The 16,042-nt window shown below is 42.3% G+C and overlaps 1 protein-coding gene across 7 annotated transcripts in view; it reads right to left on the bottom strand.

The window, feature by feature from the left end:
- The window catches only part of MAGI1 (membrane associated guanylate kinase, WW and PDZ domain containing 1), a 432,174-nt gene that overhangs the window by 31,391 nt on the left and 384,741 nt on the right, over positions 1–16,042 (bottom strand). For all 7 annotated transcript variants that reach the window (XM_069966917.1, XM_069966921.1, XM_069966920.1 and 4 more), the window contains one exon: positions 4,237–4,456. In XM_069966917.1, the coding sequence (XP_069823018.1) occupies positions 4,237–4,456 (220 nt within the window). The remainder of the gene's footprint in view (positions 1–4,236; positions 4,457–16,042) is intronic.

Genomic DNA, 16,042 nt, shown 5'->3' with positions numbered 1-16,042 from the left:
GTTCATCTATTGTTAATAGAAAAAGTAGAGGACTCCAAAATGATTATTATAGTTCTTAATGAAATGGTATTTTACTAATATGTATTCATGGGATATTAGCTGTGAAGTAGGGAATTATATATTTTAAAGTGCCAAAACTTTAAACCGCCCCAATGGAAAAAAAATTAAAAACTTCAAAACCTTAAATCGTCCTACTTTGAAGACGACTGGTACAAAAGCTCCTTTGAATATTAAGTAAAGCTAAAATTTTCATTTAATGTTTTCCGGTCAATAACACAATTAGTAGAGTTTTTCTTGCTTTTCCAGCTCTTTAGCTTGAGTGGTAATTTACCTTAATCAAGATTAAATACCCTTTAAAAAGTAAACAAAATATCAATAGCCATCCGTTGTACGGTATTCCTGCATCGATTTGTGTCACCTTACACTTACAAAAAAACTTTGATATTTCTCTTTTACAATCAGGACTGGGAGACCTGATGACAACTGTAGCTCAATCCACAATCAACCACTAATAGGATTGCAGGTTGGCTAGACGTCTCTTGGGTCTGTATACCAGGCCTCATGTCTACAGCTATTACAAGACATCTATTTTTTAAAGGCACAATCTGAAGTTTCCGTTGATTTTATGTCGTACAGAAACAAATCATTGGTTTACACAGCTAAACGTGAAAAGAATTTTGAGTCTTTGGCTAGAGATTTCATTACGGTACTGTACATAGCACTACTGAGTGGTGTGGTGATAGTGAATGTGTTAAAGGGGAAGTATGAGGTCAGAAAACAAGGTCTGTTTCCCCCCCCCCCTCGCCCCCCCCCCCCCCCCAGAATTAGCAACATCAACAGGCTGTCTGGTATTACAGCTCAGCCTCGAAGCTAGGCTGCTATAGCATACCAGACACAGCCCATGGACAAAGAAACATGTTAAATATTAATGATAAAAGCAGAACCTCTCTAATCTCCTTTAACCCCATTAGAAGTGAATTCTAATATAACAATAGCTTCAGTCATTTACTGACCAGTGTGCACTGTATGTACATCCCAGTCCCTACTGCCCTGAACAGGTCCGTCACACACTGTTTACAGCCAGTAGAGAACCTTTGAGCAGGGATGTATAGTGGTTCCATTAATGTGACTTGCAATGGCCGGAGTTCCCAGCACTGACACGTGGCCATGAATACTGATGTGAAGGGAAAAGCATGGAGCTAAAAATTAGAACTGTGGTCCCTTCATTCTCAGGAAACGCTCAGTTACAGAGTTCAGTTCCCTACCAGTTGTAAAGTGACAGCATATACTATTATTTTATAAAATGTGGGAAGTTAGAAGATGCAAAATAGCTCTCACACTGCTTAGACAAAGTTGTGTCCCTTTCAAGTCAGTGTTTCACTCCACCTAGGAGTCTTATATCACTGACTGGGGATCTATGCCAAGGCAAACAATCTCTCCAAAAGGAAAGACTTCCCATCTTCATACAGTTGTTTGGTGGTTGTAGCCCTTCTTTAGTGCAGAGCAGGGTGTTGCTTGGCTAGTGGGAGGGCTATAGACATGGGTCAAAGAGATGCTATTTCTCCTTTAATGGGTTATCCAGTTCTTGTCTCCAGTTTATGTGTGGTTTCCAATTAAACTCCATTCACTTCAATGAAAGTGAATTACAAAATGCCACCCAAACTAGAGACAAGAGTGGTGCTCTCTCTGGAAGAAAGTGGCCATGTTTTTCTAATGCTGGATAACCCCTTAAAGGAGACTCAATCATAAAGTCATGTGGAGACTTAAATGCCATTCCTGCTACAATGGGAATTTTGAGAAGAAAGGATAGGCAAAAAGCTCTCACACTTCATAGGCAAAGTGGCATCCCTTCAAGTCAGTGTTGCACTGACTCATCTAGGAGTCTTAGAACATTGACTGGGAATCTTAGGCCAAGCAAAACAATCCCTTTAAAAGGAAAGACTTTATAAAATGTTAAAACAAAGTTGGGACCCAGCGTGGTGTGCTATCCATTTGCCACCAGAAAATTAGATATTAATAGAGATGACCACTCCAGTTCAGTACTGCACACAACCAACACTTTGATCTAGCCCAGATTGTGCAGATTACCAACCCAGGGTAATCATCTCCATGAATACTTGAACTTCTGCCGGCAAATGGATCGCATGTCATGCCAGTTTTGGACTTTGTGACAGGTACACTATAAATGGTTGTTTTATTTGAGCTCGTTATCCCCTATCCTATGGATACGGCATAATAGGTTGACCACTCAGACCCCCACTATTCCCGAGAACAGGAACGCAATCGCCTTGAAGTGACTGTAACGCTCAGTGCACCTGATATTGAGCATTGTTTCTCCCTAAATGCGTTTTGTTTTACATTTGGAAACACTAAAGTATGGTTTCCATTGTTTGACAATTTTTCAATAATGCCAAATCATCTACATATGGCATTGTATATAGTAATTTACAGTTTATTTCCAGCTTATAAATCAGTAGTGATAGTAATTCCCAGCACTTTATTGTATATGATTTGGCAGCTGCAGATAAATTAAGTAACATATGTATAGCCTAGATCTTGCCACTGATATAGTCTAGTCGCTGACAGTATAATGTACACTTTGCTGCAGGACATACTACTGTGCACCTGCCAAATCCAAGAAGCCAATGAATTTATACAAGTACACATATTGCACTTGGTTACACAATGAATAAACCCGACAATGTACGTGGTCCATTTACTTCCCATCTATAAAAACATATTAGGCCGTTAACAGTTATGCCAAGGTTACATACATGCTGATCTGTGCAGTCATATTGGCAAGAAATCTGCATCAATCAGTCTGATGTTCCGGGATTCCTCTGCTTATTGCTTATTGAGGGGGAAAAAACAACTGCTTCCAGGGAAATTTACATTCACACAGCATGCTACCTAAGCCGACCATGCTGTGAGACCTTGGTATAATACAATAATATAACAATGATTTTATGTAAAACTGTAATTCTACTGAATGGGTTTAGGCTCTTGTGCCTGTAGATAAAGAAAATGGGATTTATTTGTGGTGTGATGGCCAGTTCTGCGCCTATTTCATCATCTTTAATTTGCACACTGTTCACAGGGGGGTAACTCAAAGCTCCTCGGCCATAATGCAGAATCTGTAACAGCAGCCAATCTATCATTTATAATACAGATAGCTTCAAATGTGGAAGAGTGATGGGTAAGACATGATAAAACCTCTTCATCCCTACAGCTACACACTGACTTCAAGGAAACAATTAGAGACTAGAGATGAGTGAACCTTGAGCAGGCTCGAGTCCATCCGAACCCGAACTTTCGGCATTTGATTAGCGGTGTCTGCTGAAGTTGGATAAAGCCCTAAGGCTATGTGGAAAACATGGCTATAGTCATTGGCTGTATCTATGTTTTCCACACAACGTTAGAGCTTTATCCAAGTTCAGCAGCCTCCGCTAATCAAATGCCGATCGTTCGGGTTCGGACGGACTCGGACCCGAACCCGGTTCGCTCATCTCTATTAGAGACCCAATGCAATTTACATTTTAATGGGGGTTTTTTGCAACAAAACTTTCTATGGGATGTCAGTAGGTAGTGTGGGTCCGGGCTAATCCCAACGATAATGAAGACATGCATTTTCCTGCTCCTATGCTCTTATTAAAAAGGTAGAGGCAGAAAAAGTAAGCAGAATAGAAAGAGCCATCAGCTCTCTATCTGGACATGGTAGCCATCTTAACAGGTGAGATACTGTAATTTGTTGATGGAAAAATGTCACTAAGGTCCCATATAAACGTTATAAAAGTCTAAGGTGGGAGTACCTCTTTAATATTGGTAGCCCCAGTCAGTGTCAGACTGGGGTATCTAGGGCCCACCAGAGGAAATGATGATGACAGCTGAAGCTAATTCTAGGTCATGTTTCACTCTGGAGGATCCGCCACATCAATGAATTACACAGACACATCCATTGAATTCAATGGGAATCCAATGCTTTATTCCTCCTGTGGTGGCAATGCCCGCCACCTGTAAAAATTACTAATAAGTACTTAAGGTCATGGCAGCAGGAAAATTAAATTAGGCGGGTGAATCTAATAAAAATGGGAGTGTACAAAGCAGACAGCCCTTTTAAGCTTGTGTTTAATGTGTTTTCTAATGTATATTCATTGCACACCAGTAGTCAACATACAGTACGTGCAGATATACCAATAGTCCTATATATAGTAGTGCATGATTATAGTAGATACTCACGTCTGCTTTCATACATGCTCCTGGACTGGGCCCAGATTTTAAATGGATCAGGCTTTTTCTGTCCTGAGCCGTCACCTTGGTCCACAGATGGTGCCTCGCTGGTTGGATAGTCAGGAACAGTAGGGGCACTACGAAGGGGTGAGGCAGTGTGCCCACTGTGATGACTGGATACACTGTGCTGGGAACTGTTTTGGCTGTCTTTCCTTTCAAGTTGTGGTTGCTGTTTAGAATGAAAAAAAGAAGTTAATGTCTTTCATATGAAAATTTTATTTTACCACTAGAATTCACCATAACATAATTATTTTCCTTCATCCGGTTCTGTCCTGAAGACTTGGCCAAATACCGGACGATAATCGTTTGGTGTAATAGCGCATTTTAAAACACCACAATTGGCCAACATGCACAATGTTGGCTGATAAGAGTCTTTCAATATGTTAAAAAATTCTGATCACGTCAGTGACAGTCTGCCGTGTGTCAGGAGCGGCAACAGTAGACCGCCGCTGACTTCAATGGGCCATCCTCTCTGCTTCCCACGGCCCCTGCCGCTGTTCCCTGCTCCCTGTCTGTGTGTGTAATGTATTATATTGTGCCTTGTAATACAGCCTTTGGGTCCTATTATACAGGGCCATTGTATAAACAAGCAGAGTCTTGTTTGTTGGCTGTTCGGCCCATTCTGCCATGCCGAGAGATCATTGGCCACTAACCGCACATCTCCTTATTTAAATGACAATGTGCAGCCAACAGTAATTGTTTACGAGGCCCAACCCTATTAATCACATTGGAAGATCTTGCTCTGGATCTACATGAACAATCCGTTGACTTCAGTAAGGACCATGTAACGCTCAATTTCACCTGTAAGGGTGCTACAGGAGAATTGAACACTTGCAAACCCCAGGACTATGGCTGACTGCTTGTGATTCTAGAAATAGGACAACCTGTAAAAGATTTTTGCCAAAGTGGTTTACTCCTTTAATTTTTTTATTACTGCTTCCGTTAAGACCTTCCATCATCATTCATAAACAAAAAGTCATAAAAACAAAGATGGAAAAAAATATTTACATAACGTTTTACCCATAGCAGCTGATACTATGTTTCATGCATTATATGTCAATTATAAAGATGTTAGTTAGATCCAGAATGTAATAAGATTTGTGATTAATGGCTTTACGCAAACTAATGGCTTTATGAATAATGGCCATCAGCAAGGTTTTTATCCAAAGCAGTGGATAAGACAATATCCAAAGATTTATACAGCTGAAAAATGAGCATTTGCAGCACTTGTGCCAGAGGGGACTTTCACCACATCCTCTGGAAACTGAGGAGTTAAATGATCAGAAGAAATTAAAGAACAGGCAGTAAGGTTCACCCCAGAGATGAAGAGGTACCAATTTCCTGCTCGAGTGCTCTCCGCTTCCCTAAAGGAGAATTGGAGACGTGTGTTTCAGTAATAATCTGTAAAGAATCATCTTGTTAACAATGTAGATTGGGAGACAGTCAGTTCCCCCTTTTTTCCAACTGTTAAGTCTTTCATCCTAATAAAAGCATTTACTGCGGCCCCTGGCAAGAATTATGGAATCAACACTATTAGAGGATAAGCATTCAAAATTCCATGTACGTAATTCACTTAACGGTGAGTAAAGAAAACTGCTTGTAGTAGTATTACTCGTCTACTTCTTGTGTTGTTTTGTTGTGGCACCTGGCTGTGTCATCTTCTTTCTCCTGACTCAACAACAGCTAATGACATTATCTCATGAGATACTACTACTAGTACTTTCCTTCACTTTCCTTTTAGTGAATTACGCACATGAAAATCTGAGTGAGAATCTTAGAGACTTATATCCTATGACCTCTACTGCCCTACATTTGTTAAAACTTTTAAGACGGAATGAACTCTAATAAGAATGGGGGTATACCTTTGGACCACCCAATTTTCCAATAATAAAGAATTTTGAGGAACATACAAGATCTTTGGAGTACTATAGCTTTGTAATATTCCATTTACCTACCCTACTACTGTGCTCTGAGGTTGTCAACCAATGTGGTCTTCTTCTGTTTGGGCCTTAATGGAGTAGGGAGCAGTAGGGATCAGGCATAGAGATGAGCAAACCTCGAGCATGCTCGAGTCGATCCGAACCCGAACTTTCGGCATTTGATTAGCGGTGGCTGCTGAACTTGGATAAAGCCCTAAGGCTATGTGGAAAACAGGGATATAGTCATTGGCTGTATCCATGTTTTCCAGACAACCTTAGAGCTTTATCCAAGGTCAGCAGCCCCCTCTAATCAAATACCGAACGTTCGGGTTCACATCGACTCGAACCTGATTCGCTTATCTCGAATCAGGCACCATTGAAAGCAGTGGGGGATCATGGGCAGTTAAGTATTATTTTTTTTTCCAAATTCCCGCTGTTTTTTTTTTTTTTTATGGGGCAATCACCTTTAACTTTTGTTGGAGATTAGTAAATATAACTTTTGTATATAATGGATTTGGGACTTTCAGAAACAGGTAATATAAATGGTACCTACCATCTACTTTAGATAGATTTCACAGTAAGAACCACTGGGTTCCTGCTGATCAAACAGAGGAGAAGGTATAAATTTATTGGTCCAATGCTACGTTCTACTTAAAGGGGTTATCCAGCGCTACAAAAACATGGCCACTTTCCCCCTACTGTTGTCTCCAGATTGGGCGGGGTTTTGAAACTCAGTTCCATTGAAGTAAATGGAGCTTAATTGCAAACTGCACCTGAACTGGAGACAACAGTAGGGGGAAAAGTGGCCATATTTTTGTAGCGCTGGATAACCCCTTTAAGAAAAAGCCCAGGTTGTGATGGTGCAGTCCATCTCATGCTCCTAACACATTGCCTATTATTGGCACTGGCCATCAAGAAAGGTTATAATCTTTATAAAAGCAGTGTACACATAATTCTTATGAAGTCCCACTAATAGGGACTTCATAAGAATTAACTGAAAAAAAAAAATTAGGAGAAATTTGTGAACATGTAGCGGAGACAGTTCACATATAGTCTAAAATGCAAACAGAATGTTGACTATCGAACTAACGCAGCAGGAAACGAGACAAAATAGAGATTGCTGAAGAAATCGAGATGCAGTGAGAATAACAAGGAGAGGAGGGCGCAGAGCCCAAGGCCTCGCTATTGGGAATAGATTTCCATAAATTATTGAGCGTTGTCATGACAAGGTGTACTTATGTTGCATAACAACTTTTCTAACTTCTTGACCCCACACATGCTGTCACTCCATTATGAAGTAATGTATTATACAACTACTATGCAGAATGCCACTAAATGGGCTTTTATGCCTACGAATGAACCCAATGCAGTCTCTGCGCCTTCCTGCCGTTTTTACTAAATGCATTACATTTTCTGAGAATTAACTTAAGTTGTGTATATTTATTGCTTTTGGATGGTACGTAACCCTTGATGCTAAATAAGGTTGTACTGAATCCAGAAAATGTCTTGAACTCCAGGGGGAAAAAAAGCACAAAAAAAAAATTTGCTTCATGATATAAATACTTGTCTGAAAAGCACAAAGGGAAATTAAAATGGTTCCAGGGGGTTAAGGCTAGCCAATAAATTAAACACAGCTAAAGATGTAAAAGCCCTTTAAGGAAGTATTAAGCGGTTTTATGCCCTAAATCAATTCGTTGGCCATGTCTAATGAACGTTTTATGATTATCCATAGATTTTTCACTTACAATTCATTGCTCGGCATCCACCTTATTTTATTTTATTTTTTTGTTGGAGGATCTAACACTTTTTCCGGTTATAACTTATAAACAAATGTGTCAGGGCTGAATGTGTCATTTTAGTGTTCCCTTTGTGACAGCTCGTTGTGATAAGAAAAACACAAATGACAAAGTGTTATATATGATGAACTGTGCCATGAAAAACTACTCAGGTATATCTATTACACGACATAGCATGTACCATCATACGAAGATCATCAGTTTAAGCCCCACATTCTAAGGGGGCATTCACACAACCTCCACAATCTGTCCATAGCACAGACGGTGTCCTGAGAAGTGGACCTCGGAGCTCCTCGCATTGTTATTAATTATGATGTTGGGAGCTCTAATACTACTTGAAAGTTCACACTAGTGTACTGACACAGCTACAGTGTACCAGCGCAAACATTTAAACAGTATTGGATCTCCCAACATCATAATCAGGCTATGTACACATGCTCGGGTTTGAGTCCATCAGAACCTGAACGTTCGGCATTTGATTAGCAGTGGCTGCTGAACTTGGATAAAGCCCTAAGACTATGTGGAAATCATGGATATAGTCATTGGCTGTATCCATGTTTTCCAGACAACCTTAGAGCTTTATCCAAGTTCAGCAGCCACCGCTAAAGAAATGCCGAACGATCGGGTTTGGATGGACTCGAACCCGAACCCGGTTCACTCATCTCTATTTACTATGCATTAGGGCTGGGCGATTAATCGAATTAATTCGATTAATTCGCCCAGAAGGTTAGAATGGATTTGATTTTTTGTGAAAATCGTAAATTCGATTTTCACAAAAAATCATTGCGGGCAGAGAAGGGCAGAGAAGCGCGGAGAGTCAGTCGGGCGGGCGGACGGGAGGTGCAGGTGCCGGGCGGGAGATGGAGGGCGGGCAGCACTGCGTGGAGGTGCCGGCCGGGCATGAGGTGCAGGTTACGGCCGGCGGGAAGTGAGGGGGCGGCGCTGCGTGGAGGTGCCGGGCGGGCGGGAAGTGCGGCGAGGTGCAGGTCGGTCGGCAGTCCCCCAGAGCCGCGACCGACCTTCCCCAGCTGTACACATAGCGTTCCGTTCCCCTACCGGCCACACATGCAGGTCCCGGTCTCTGCAGGAGGCTGCAGGGACTGTAGTGGTGATAGCGTCGCTGCCATTACTGGAGCTGTACAGCAGGATCTTCACCCCTGATCCCGCTGTACAGCTCCAGTAATGGCAGCGACGCTATCACCACTACAGTCCCTGCAGCCTCCTGCAGAGACCGGGACCTGCATGTGTGGCCGGGGTGAGGGGACGAGGGCTATGTGTACTCCTTTCCCAATCATTCCCAGCTGCCCCAGTCGCCCTCCATCACCCCCAGTCGCCCTCCATCACCCCCAGTCGCCCTCCATCACCCCCAGTCCCCCTTCAGTCACCCCCAGTCGCCCTCCGTCACCCCCAGTCGCCCTCCGTCACCCCCAGTCGCCCTCCATCACCCCCAGTCGCCCTCCATCACCCCCAGTCCCCCTCCATCACCCCCAGTCCCCCTCCATCACCCCCAGTCGCCCTCCATCACCCCCAGTCGCCCTCCATCACCCCCAGTCCCCCTTCAGTCACCCCCAGTCGCCCTCCATCACCCCCACTCCTCCTTCAGTCACCCCCACTCCTCCTTCAGTCACCCCCAGTCGCCCTCCATCACCCCCACTCCTCCTTCAGTCACCCCCAGTCGCCCTCCATCACCCGCACTCCTCCTTCAGTCGCCCTCCATCACCCCCACTCCTCCTTCAGTCGCCCTCCATCACCCCCACTCCTCCTTCAGTCGCCCTCCATCACCCCCACTCCTCCTTCAGTCGCCCTCCATCACCCCCACTCCTCCTTCAGTCACCCCCACTCCTCCTTCAGTCACCCCCAGTCGCCCTCCATCACCCCCACTCCTCCTTCAGTCGCCCTCCGTCACCCCCAGTCGCCCTCCGTCACCCCCAGTCGCCCTCCATCCCCCCTAGCTGCCCATCTATACCTGTACTACTACAGCCCTCATCTGTACCTGTACTACCACACCCCTCATCTATACCTGTACTACCACACCCCTCATCTATACCTGTACTACCACACCCCTCATCTATACCTGTACTACTACTACACCCCTCATCTATACCTGTACTACTACTACACCCCTCCTCTATACCTGTACTACTACTGCACCCCTCATCTATACCTGTACTACTACTACACCCCTCATCTATACCTGTACTACCACACCCCTCATCTATACCTGTACTACTACTACACCCCTCATCTATACCTGTACTACTACTACACCCCTCATCTATACCTGTACTACTACTACACCCCTCCTCTATACCTGTACTACTACTGCACCCCTCATCTATACCTGTACTACTACTACACCCCTCATCTATACCTGTACTACTAATACTGCACCCCTCATCTATACCTGTACTACTACTACACCCCTCATCTATACCTGTACTACTACTACTACACCCCTCATCTATACCTGTACTACTACTACTACACCCCTCATCTATACCTGTACTACTACTACTACTACACCCCTCATCTATACCTGTACTACTACTACTACACCGCTCATCTATACCTGTACTACTACTACTACACACCTCATCTATACCTGTACTACTACTACTACACCCCTCATCTATACCTGTACTACTACTACTACTACACCCCTCATCTATACCTGTACTACTACTACACCCCTCATCTATACTTGTACTACTACTACACCCCTCATCTATACCTGTACTACTACTACACCCCTCATCTATACCTGTACTACTACTACTACACCCCTTATCCACTATAACTCCACTACTAAACACACAAAGAAGATCTCCTATACTATATGGGGGCCCAGAATGGCACACAGGGGGCTTGTCTACTACAGGGGAGCACTGTTACAGTGAGAAGCAATACAGTTGTCTCAAATGTCATTAAAATAGTATCTGATGCTGCAAGGACAAAACTATTCTGTTTATTTAGCAAAAAGGAAAAAAAAATCGAGATTTAAATCGAGAATCGTCCAAAATTTTAAAAAAATCGAGATTTTATTTTTTGGCCATATCGCCCAGCTCTACTATGCATGGTATTCAGCGACAAACTACAGCCACTGTATTACTTGTTTCAATGACCAACACTGCCATATCGTCCACAGGACATTATTTTTTTCCATTTTGATTGTGTGCCCCTTTGGGTGTACCCGCTATCCAATTAAAAGGGTTGGCCACTTTATAGTAAAATTGTTTTGTGTTCAGTATAAGTGTATTCACATTACTTACTGACAGCAGCTCCCTGTGTACCTCACAAATTTAAAATCAGATTCCCCTCCTCCAGACCGTGCTGCCTGCTGTGTGGTGAGGCTGTCCATAAGATGGCCGACATGGAGGAGCATGTGACCCACAGTCCTCCATATGCATATACAAGCTCAGTGGTGGATACTGAGGGGTAGGGCATGGTGACACTAAATTCTGCGTCATAAATCCTACCTGACTGTAGCCACCACTAGGGTGAACTAACTGAAGACAGATCTACAGCTGCAATAAATAATTTTTCACTAAGGTTCCTATGGGTGGCTCCAAGCTGCCACAAATGTATCCTTTAAAAAGGGTTATCCAGCGAAATTCTTTTTCTTTAAAATCAACTGGTATCAGAAAGTTATATAGATTTGTAATTTACTTCTATTAAAAAATCTCAAGTCTTCCCATACTTATCAGCTACTGTATGTCCTACAGTTTTTTTTTATTTCGAATCTGACACAGTGCTCTCTGCTGACATTTCTGGCCGAGAACTGTCCAGAGCAGGAGAGTTTTTCTATGGGGGTTCCCATAGAAAGCCTCTTTATCACAAAGTTGATAAAGGCTAACGGATGAGCCGAAATGCGTCCTGTGTGAATACCTTTCATTTATGGAATAAAAGATATTGCACAGAGTATGTGAGTGCCAGGAATTCCTTCTATTTACTATATTGTGGAGATGGCCTAGTCACCTATCCACGTGCACCGCAGTGGATAATGCCGTCTGTTGGACTTTCTATCTTTTAGATCTGGATTTGTTGATCTGCCTGTTATGAATATTCCCCTATGTCTAGTCAGTAGCAGGTGAATTTGTTTTCTCAATTTTTTGTGAATATTCTGAGAATATTCTATTCACAACTTTTTAAAAAGTTTGTTAAATTAGTCCTATTCGTCTAGGTAAAGAAACAGACGAATACTCTGTAGAAAAAAACGCACATTTTAGAATCGTAAATGTCCACCTAAATATTTTAATTACCTTTTTTTATTGATATTTTGGCACATGGGAATTTTTGAAGGCCTATTTGCATTCTATTAATGCCACATACAAAGCACTCGAGTAAAACACTTCCGACATTAGTCACCATGTGACGTCACGTGTATTGATCCTGTAATGTTGAGTGCACTCTATAGTGGCTGCACAGGATCTCAGCACTAGCTGATTCCTATATACTGAGGAGATATTACGGGTTCTAGTGTGCATTTAAGAATATAGTGGAGTGCACGCTTCCCCTATCATTCTGGAGGCTTCCTTACACAATGAGACAGAGAAGATTGCCAAACACACTCTGGTTATTTCGACAAATAATGACCTTACCCGTTGCCAAGCAACACCACAAATGCTTATCACATAAGCTTTAACATAAAGTCCAATGGGAAAAGAGAATAAAGGCATGATGACTTTCAGCTTGAATCCATACTCTAGTAAAAAATTAAAGGAGTTTACAGGAACACATCTGTGCAATAGAAGACAGTTGCAAAAGGCCTATTAGTAATAAGTCATGGTCTTCCTAATCTTTAAAGGTATTGCATATGATTTTATTTTCTAAAAAAAACTATGCCCCCCTAGTTCATAGGCAGTGTATGGTATTGACTGCATCTTAACCCCGTTTCAGTGAATGGAGCTGACATGCCCCATTAACAGGCGTGACAGTGCTTCTGGTAAAATAGAAATGTTTTCTAATTTCATATAAAAGCTTAAAAAGAATTAAATACTTTTAGGTAACCAGGACATAAAAAAGGGTCTTTCTTTTCACCAATCATTGAAGGTCTATGAAATGGAGGTCTTTGGTCGTACAATAGGAAATAACCTGGTTACTATGCCTGTCTATACTATTGGTAGAAAATTCATCCAATTAAAATGAGTGTACTTACTTAACCAAGCAAACCTAAAATAAGACAGTGTCATATATGGTGGGACTGTCCCCTCATGTCATCTTCTCTTGCCTTTTAATGCTCAGGTAGCCGCTGCTGTTTTTGCTGGAGTATTGGTCCATGCCTAGTTTTTGTTGTGCCTGGTTTTATATGATGTCCTAGTCTATGTTAAAGCGAATGTACCATCGGGTACATTTACTTTAAGTTTTGCCCGTGGATAGAACGGCGCTGCCCCCCCCCCCCCCCAGTGGGAGGAAACCCTAGCCCCTCTATGATGCGGTTCCACTGATTCTAATGGAGCAGTGTCAAAGAGGGGTGGGGGTTCTCTCCCACTGAGGACACCGTAAATAGAATGGCGCAACTGAGGGCACAGTGAATAGAATGGTGCCATACACGGGAACCGGGCCGCGATGAAATAAAGGACTGTGGCATTGGCTTCCCCGTGCTGTTGCCATTCTATACATGGGAAGAACTTTAAGCGAATGTACCTGAGCATTAGGTGCTGAATCTATTAATTAGCTGCTGATTCTGCTACCACATGCTGTCTATATCTGTCCAATTAACAGTATGTGTTCATTTTTGCCATTAGATTTTAGGGGTTTCTCTGGTGTGTTACAGTTCTGCTTTTGAGTTTTTTTGTCCTATTGCTGCCGTATATGCAGTCTGTGTTTTTCTGCAGTGTGTGTTTTAATTGCATTTATCTGAGCCATCATGCAAGCCTACTACAACCCTCTTGCAGGACTATTACCTCCAAATGCCATTAATGGTTAGTAAATTGCCCTACCATAAGTCCTGGGGATCCCGGAGTACTAGGGGCTATTGAGAGGAATGCTAAATATGAAGACTTGTTCTGCAACCTACTAATCCGTTATTATTGATACAGGCAGACATTTAGAAGATTAGGCAAAAGCTGCCCTTAAAAATTGGTGACACCACTGTAGTATTTGTATACAGTCATCCCTCAACTTACAATGGCCTCAAGATACAATATTTTCAACATACAATGGTCCTTTCTGGACCATTGTAACTTGAGACCAGACTAAACATACAAAGCTACAGACAGTCTGGATCTTTGGCACATGTAAATTACTAGATGATCAAACAATGAAACTGGCTATTTTACTGTTATAACCCCAGTATTAGTGTAATGCCTGCATCGGTTGGCTGTCTAGTAGTGATTCTCTGAGTATAGTGTGATACGACATGTCCTGTACTGCTCTTTACCTGGGCCAGCTTTTTATAGAATTTTGTCTCAACATACAATGGTTTTAACATACAATGGTCGTCCTGGAACCAATTAATATTGTATGTTGAGGGACCACTGTATTTTTGTGTTTTAGGTAAGAATTCAAACCACACTATATCCATCTTTGCATGCAGGCAAAAAGTGTTAATACCACAAGACCACACTATTGGCTATGTTCCCCCTATTTTTTTCTCATCCACCATTCTTTACAATCTACCATGAAGCCTTCCTTTAAATTACTACTGTTTGGAAAGTTTATGCATGTGTCTATGGGTTTCACAAATGTGTTGCATGCACAGGATGAGATGATTAATGGTAATACCATTTATCTTTATAGCACATAGAGCATAGCAAAATATAAAGTAAATTCATAAACTGGATGCAAATTATATTATGTTATAATAAGATGCTAACAATGAGAACAATACAACTATATCAAATTCTAAATATGCAAAAAAAAAAGTCAGTGCAGCCTCATTTGCACGCCTCAAAACACAGGAATAGGCAGATATCCCTCAGGGGAAGGAAAGCCTGTTGCCAAGGGGTGCCTCCCAGTGATTTTCCCACTGGGAGACACCCCTTGACAACAGGTTTCCTTCCCTGGAGGGATATCTGGCTATTCCCGTGTTTTGAGACTCGCAAATGATGCTCCAATTTTTTTTGCATATTTAAATTTGTAGGGGGCAATATATCAGTGGAGACTCTTGAGTGAGTACTCCATTGGGTTTTTTTTTACACTGATCTCCGAGCTCAGTGATTGCTGTGTTTTGTTTGTATATGAAATTCTAAAATTAAAATAATACTACTACTATAATAATATCAACACTAAACTAAAAAGGATACTTAAATATTAAAAAACACAAAAAAGATACAAAGGTCTAATGTAAATGTTGCTATTAATAACAATAATACCAATATGACCCATTCTCTTTCCATAGATGTATGCTACATCCTGTAGGTGTCACCATTAAGCTACTGACACTAATAGTTTTAGTTCATTCGTTGCAGTCAGTAAAGTTTCATTGAGAAAAAAAGTGGATGGATGGTGGACCACAAATCACAAAGCTACTTAAGCCCCTGTTCCACAGAATGATGCAGAGGAGCAAACGAATGCTGTCAGCGCTTGTCTGCTCCTCGTTCCCACCCACTGTCGCAGCTATTCCACGTGTCGGCAGCGAGTGGGTGAGTGCGTAAGGGGCCGCGGGGAGCTGCGGGGGGGGGGGGGGGTGGTGCCCGGGTAATCGCTAGATCGTCTGGGCAGCCCATAGAGGATATCGACGGTCTGCTGCCATCATTCATATTCCGCAGAGCAACGGCCGCAGATTGCTGCCATCACAGTCGCTTGTTTTTCAACACATTTGAGAAACAAGCGATGCAACGATCAGCCGACATGAACAGTGTCGGCTGATCGTTGCCCTCTATTCCAAGGGATGATTATCGGCCATAACAGCCAATATCTGTCGAATACAACTGATAGTCGTTCCGCGGAATAGGGCCTTTACTGTCTGCTGATTACTATCTACTCTAACTGTAGCACAATCTATAAAAATCTATTTGTGTAATAAAGATATAAAAGAAAAACAGCCAAGAAGAAAAAGTATGTCAAACTTGGTAGGCCAACAATTTCAATACATCCAAC

Source organism: Dendropsophus ebraccatus, chromosome 4 (genome assembly GCF_027789765.1).
Source record: "Dendropsophus ebraccatus isolate aDenEbr1 chromosome 4, aDenEbr1.pat, whole genome shotgun sequence".
Lineage (NCBI taxonomy): Eukaryota > Metazoa > Chordata > Amphibia > Anura > Hylidae > Dendropsophus > Dendropsophus ebraccatus.
This window is presented reverse-complemented; position numbering and strand designations above follow the sequence as displayed.